At 44.8% G+C, this 6,218-nt stretch overlaps 1 protein-coding gene across 1 annotated transcript; it reads right to left on the bottom strand.

The window, feature by feature from the left end:
- Positions 1 to 602: 602 nt before the first annotated feature.
- LOC149224184 (uncharacterized) lies at positions 603 to 4,289 on the bottom strand. The gene is made up of 2 exons (XM_089388107.1): positions 2,456 to 4,289; positions 603 to 2,293 (listed from the first exon to the last, which is right to left on the bottom strand). The coding sequence occupies exons 1-2, from the start codon at positions 4,287 to 4,289 to the stop codon at positions 603 to 605; spliced, it is 3,525 nt and encodes a 1,174-aa protein (XP_089244233.1).
- Positions 4,290 to 6,218: the final 1,929 nt, after the last annotated feature.

Genomic DNA, 6,218 nt, shown 5'->3' with positions numbered 1-6,218 from the left:
TAGAGAGAATGAACCAGAGAGGGGCGTACTGAAGGGGCAAGTTTGAAAGATGGAGGATGGCCAGCAGAGGTGAAGTAAATAAAACAGAGATTGATGAAAGAATGGAGCAGTAGTTCTCGCCTTCCCACTGAAACTATTCCTGAAAAGCACCACGATAAAGATTAGAGAAGAGATAATCAAAGCAAGGAATGGCGATACCAGAGATTGATTTCGTCTTCGACTCTGGACAAGTGCGCCTTCTTCATTCCAGCGAAGCTGCTCTTGCTCATAGCAATGAATGACAAGTCTTTGCTTTCCTCTGCCCGTATTTATGGAACGGAACCAACCATGGCCTGAAGGCATTGCAGAAGTCGGATCCTCTGTATTATTAAGATATTTTCCTAAATCTCTAAGTCGATTTGCTGGAGCAGTGCAATCGTTCTTCCGTCCTTCGCTGAGGTGATTGTTTTTTCTCGGGATGTCAGTTATTCTTTGAATCAAGGCCTGAATGAGACTGTTTATGCATTTCATACTCTCTGTCAAGTGTCCTGGGACTGTTGTAACCATGCCCGTCACACACTTGCTGGATCTGCGTGCCTGGGCAAAGTCAGGGTCGGCCTGCTTCATGGCAGAGGCTGGAAAAAATCTCTGTGATTGTGCCTCAATGCACCTTCCGGATGTCCAACTGCGTTATTCGCATGTTTATCCGCTTTCCCATTGAGCGTGCGAAGGATATGGCAGAATCTGATTTTTTCAAAGTGTTTGGTGAGGAGATTGATGCGTTGGATATGTTGCTGAAGATTACTGTTTGGAGATCTCCGGTGATGGTTCATGAGGCCAATGACTATGGAGGAGTCTCCTAAAACTAGAGCTTTTCTAATCCCCATGCTTTTTAATTGCAACAACCCTTGATACAGTGCGAGAGCCTCTGCATTATTATTTGTTTTTTCCCCCAAACTCCATTCGTAGTTGCAGATTTCTTCTCCTAATTCATCAATGATAACACCTCCTGCGCCTGCTGGTCCTGGGTTGGACTTTGAGGCGCCATCAAAGTATAAAATTGGGCAGTTGTTACTCTGGATCCACCTCTTGAATTCCTGGGTTGGTAGTCTAATTTCCCATTCCTTGGTCTGATGTTGATGCTGTCTGTCAGTTCTCTGAATACTCTGTTGATGACCTGAACGACCTAGAATATGCTTGATCATTAGCCTCTCCTCAACTGAATAGTCTTTTGCTATAATTTTCCCTGAGTATTTGGCTGCCATCGTCTCCTGCGCCAAGAGGTGAGCATTGTTGCATGTCTTCCAAACATTGCCCTCTTTGTTTTGAAAGATTTTCTTGTTTCTTGTGAGCCAGATTTTCCATAGAAGGTTGTGAGGTATGATATCCCAAGTTCTTTTGACTATCTTGCTCCTTTTATCTTTCCAAGGGCAATTCCTTCTCCAATCTTGGATTGTCTCTGCAATGTTTTGCTGAGGTTGCCATGTTATATTGCCCAAGTTGGACATGATGGTCCAGCATTTCTTCGCGAAGATGCAATCAAGGAATAGATGGTGGATGGTTTCCTCCTCAGAGCAACAATTAGGGCAGATTGAAGGTCCATGTATCCCTCTCTTTCTTAGGTTTTCCGAAGTGAGGATTCTGCCCTTTAACAGCAACCAGATGAAGAATTTGACCTTGGGGATGGCCTCACATTTCCATATTGTTCTCCATTGATTCCAGACGGGAGTCTGGTAAGTGTTATTGCAAATGAATTGGTAGCCAGATTTGATGGTATAGCTTGAGCCCGTGGGGTCCCATCTAAACCCATCTGCTGCTCCTTTTTTAATGGGGGCTCTGTTCTGAAGATTTTTATGGAGGGCTTGATAGCTTGATTCCAAGTGTGGGGGAATAACTGGAAAGTCCCAGCTAGTCCAAGCTCCAGTATCAGCATCCCATTTTGAAATTTGGTCCAGCCTCTGAATGCCTTTGCTGTTAAGATAGAGGATGAAGGGAATGGCTTCTTCAACAGTATTTAGAGGTTGGAAACCCATAATTTTATCAGTGGCATAATTTATACTGCTCCCTTCCCCCGGAATCTTTGAGGTGTTTTGAATGAGAGTGGGGATTGCTTTCTTACAGAGGTGCCAGATTTTGGTAGAATCTCTATTGGGAATATCAGTTTCAAGGAGTCTTTGTCTATTGTCAGAGAGATATTTGCATTCAATGACCTGTTTCCACCAGGCTTTTGGTTCATTAATTAGCCTCCAAGCCATTTTAATCCCGAAAGCGAGATTTAGAATTTTAGGAGCTCTGATTCCCAACCCACCTCTATCTGGAGATTGTATTACGCTTTTCCAATTGACCAAATTGAATCTATTTTTTTCTTTTTTCCCTCCTTGCCATAAAAAATTGCGGAGGGCGGTTTCCAGCTTATAGTGAAAAGAAGCAGGAGCTTGATAAAGTGTGAATCGGTATAAAGGTAAGGAGGAGATACCTGATTTGAGAAAAATTAGTCTGCCAGCTGGGTTAAGCCATTGAGTTCCCCATTGTTGAACCTTCCTTTTGACTTTGTCTATTATTTCATTCCAGGTGGTGGCTTTTAGAGAGCCCATGGTGACCGGCATCCCAAGGTAGGTGAAGTGGTCCCAGGTTGCTTTGAAGGCAACTCCAAAGATGTTAGCAATACTGTGGGCTGTTTGATTGGAGATGTTCCATCCATAGATGCAACTTTTTTGGAAGTTGACTTCTCCTCCTGAGCACGCCATAAATTGATCGAGGAGGATTTTGAAGCGCCTTGCTATAGTAGTGGATGCCCCACCAATAAGCAGAGTATCGTCAGCAAATTGTGAGTGATTGATATTTTTCACTCCGTTTCCAAACTTGATACCAGAGATGAGGCCAACTCTTCTGTTGTGTTCAAGGGTGCTGCTAAAGGATTCAGCCATCAAGATGAAAAGATAAGGGGAAAGAGGGCAACCTTGCCTTAGCCCTCTTGAGGATTGAAAAGCATCACAAGGGCGGCCGTTTATGAGAGGCGAGATCCAGGGGCCAGAGATACAAGCGGCAATGGTGCTGATGAAGGCAGAATTAAATCCCATTTTCCTCAAGACAGCGAACAAGAATGAGTGTCTTACTCGATCGAATGCGTTGGCTAAATCTAGCTTAAGAACGAAGCCTTTCTCCTGCCTAGATGTGCTGGAGTGGATAGCTTCTTGAACCAAGGTGATGGTGTCATGAATTTGCCTGTTGGACATGAAGCCTCCTTGATTTTCAGATATAAGGGAAGGGAGAAGAGGCTGGAGCCTGGCTGCTATAATTTTTGCAAAGATCTTGTAAGAAGTGTTACACAAAGAAATAGGTCTAAATCTGGAGAAAGAAGTGGGGCGGTTTTCCTTAGGAATGAGGGCGAGAAAAGTTGAATTTGTGAAGCCCCCCATTTTCTTTTTCCTTTGGATTCCTTTCATCATTTTAACAAGATCTTTTTTTATCAAATGCCAATGGTCCCTGTAAAAATTTATTGGGAAACCGTCTGGACCTGGGGACTTGTCTGGTTGTAAAGTCCAGATGGCTTTTCTGATCTCCTCCTCTGTAATTTCACTGTTTAACCTGTCATTCTCCTCAACAGAGATTTTTTCCGGAAGATGCTTAAGGAAGGCCGAATAGTCAGCGTCTCCTTGGGTTTCTGTGAGGAGACATTTGTAATGGAGGAAGGCAGCTCTTTTTATAGATTCTTGGTCATTATGCTGGCTGCCTTGACTATCAGTAATAGTGGTAACATTGTTCCTTGTTTTTTTTGCTGTGGCCTGCTTGTGAAAGTATGCCGTATTTTTATCACCTTCCTTTAACCATAATTCTCTTGACTTGATCCTCCATTTGATCTCTTCCGCTCTCTTTATTTGAATTAGCTGTCCCTGAACCTCCCATTCCTTACTTTTCAGCTGATGAGTGAATCCATGGTCCTCTATTTGTTGGTGGATCTCTTCCAAATCCTGCTGTATTTTTTTCTTTATTTTTTCTGGCTCTTGATAGCTGGCTTTTGCCCAATCCTTGAGTGCCTTCCTTATGTTTCGAAGTTTTGTTTCCCAAATATGAATTGGGGAACCTTCAACGTGTTGCTTCCAAGTTTCTTCTATGATAGCCTCGGCCTCAGCGCTGTCTCTCCACAAGGGATTGTACCTGAACGGAATTGGTCCCAAATGAGCGTGGGAGTCCAGCGTTAAGAGAATGGGGAAGTGATCTGAGGCTGTGGTACTGAGAATTTTGGTGTGGCCTGCGGCAAAGGAGGAGAGAAGGGAAACATTGACCAGTATTCTGTCCAACCTTTCCATAATGTTGCCTGGTCCCAATCTTCTGTTGTTCCAAGTATATTTCCTATTTTTTGGAATGATATCCATCAGTTCATGTTCAGCCATTATCATTTCCAGCTGTCTTCTGGAGGGGTCGGGGGTGAAGGTGCCCCCCCTTTTCTCATTCGCATGAAGAATTAAATTGAAGTCTCCAGCAAGAATAACATTTGGGTTCTGCTCCTTGTCTATTTCTTCCTTCAATTCCTTCCAACATTGTTCCTTTTCCCGGTAATGGTTGGGGATATAGACATTATAAATGATGAAGTCACAGCTCTCTTCCTTGTTGGTAAGGTTGGTCCTGACCCAGTTTTGATTGAGGACAAAGGATTTGCAGTCCCAGTACTGCTTATTCCACATGGTTGTGATTCCTCCAGAGGCTCCTCTGGAGTTGCTACTGGCCCCTGAGAAATTTTTTTGGGCTTCTATAATTATTTGCATTTCGCTCTGACTTTGCTTGGTTTCCTGTATCAGAACAATTTCAGGTCTTTCTGTTTGAAGAAGATCTCGTAGGGCAGTTGATTTGGAGGGGTGCCCCATACCCCTGCTGTTCCAAGATAAAAGCTTCATCATGAGGCGTTCGAGCGAGGAGGTGCTCGCCTCTCATGTTCTTTACCTGCTGTTTCTTTCTCTTGTGAACCTGTAATGAAAGATTCCATAGGAGTTTGGATCCCTAGGGCTATGTCCTTTTGCGTGCTTTCTTCCCGATGCTGCTTGGCTGACTTTCTGCCTGGTCCAGGTTTCTTGTGGATATCACCGGAGGAGCCAAAGTCTTTGGAGGAACTTCTGGTGGTTCTGAAGGGGGGAGGATCAATGACGGGCTGAGAGGGGGTCGAAGAAATCAAGGGGGGCTCAATCAGATTCGGAGATGGCTGATCAGTCTGAGGATCATCAGAGGATAAAATAAGGAAAGGATTGGAAGAGGAGGGGAAGGAAGAGTCAAGGGAAGGTCCAGGAGGGTTAAAGGATGGAGAGGTGGGGCGAGGAGAGGAGGGTCCCGGTTGTTCAGGAGGTGGATCTTGTTTTGCCTGAGGTGCTGCTTTCTTTTTTTTAACCGTTTCCCACTGATCTCCTTGACCTTCAGAGTCAAGATTAGTATTTTTAGAGCATCTATTGGCAAAATGGCCATATTCATGACATACCTTACATTTAAATGGAATTTGCTCGTAGTCCAGCTGCTGTATGTAGCTCCAGTCATCCACCTTCAGCTTGATGGCTTCTGGTAGGCCTTTCCCAAGGTCCACTTCTACGCAAATCCTTGCACAAGCTTGCATGTTATCTTTAGGCTCGCTTCTGTCGATGTACTTGCCGACTGCATTCCCTATTGCTTTTACCGAGTCATCTCCCCAGCAGTGCAGGGGGAGATGGGGAAGACGGACCCAAACCGGAACCGCATTCGGAATATCGAGTTCAGGGTCGAAATCAGGGGTCCATTTGTTCAGATATAACCCTCGAGAGTCCATAAAATAGGGCCCGTTTCTAAATATCAGATCCTTATCTGCTTTGGTTTCAAAATGGAAGGTATAATAGCCTTTGCCGCAGAATCGAATCGATATCTTTCCTTGAGTTTTATCAGACCAGTTCCTTTCCACCCATCTCTGGACTGTCTTTGGTGAGGGCCATAAGCCTGTGAACTGCCCAATGAGCCCTTTTTCTGCTAGAGATAAAGCTGCCATTCGTGGAAGAGAAGGAGGTAACTGAACTTCTTGGAGTGTATCAAGTTTCTTAACAAATTTGGATGTTGCTGGCTTCGGACGGACGGGGGGCAGAGATTTTACCAAATCAGAGAAAGCTTTCTCTGCATCCCCAGATGATGGATCAGAATGGGCCATGGCGGAGGCCAGGCCCCAAAACAGGCCTCGCGGCCCAGGCCAAGGCGAAGCTGCTGCTGCTGCGATTCTCCAAACCCTCGCG

This window comes from Pinus tabuliformis, chromosome Q (assembly GCF_031772625.1).
Source record: "Pinus tabuliformis cultivar Carrire ecotype Pingquan chromosome Q, CPIR1, whole genome shotgun sequence".
NCBI classification, from domain to species: Eukaryota; Viridiplantae; Streptophyta; class Pinopsida; order Pinales; family Pinaceae; genus Pinus; species Pinus tabuliformis.
The sequence above is the reverse complement of the archived record's forward strand: the minus strand, read 5'-3'. Positions and strand labels throughout refer to the sequence as shown.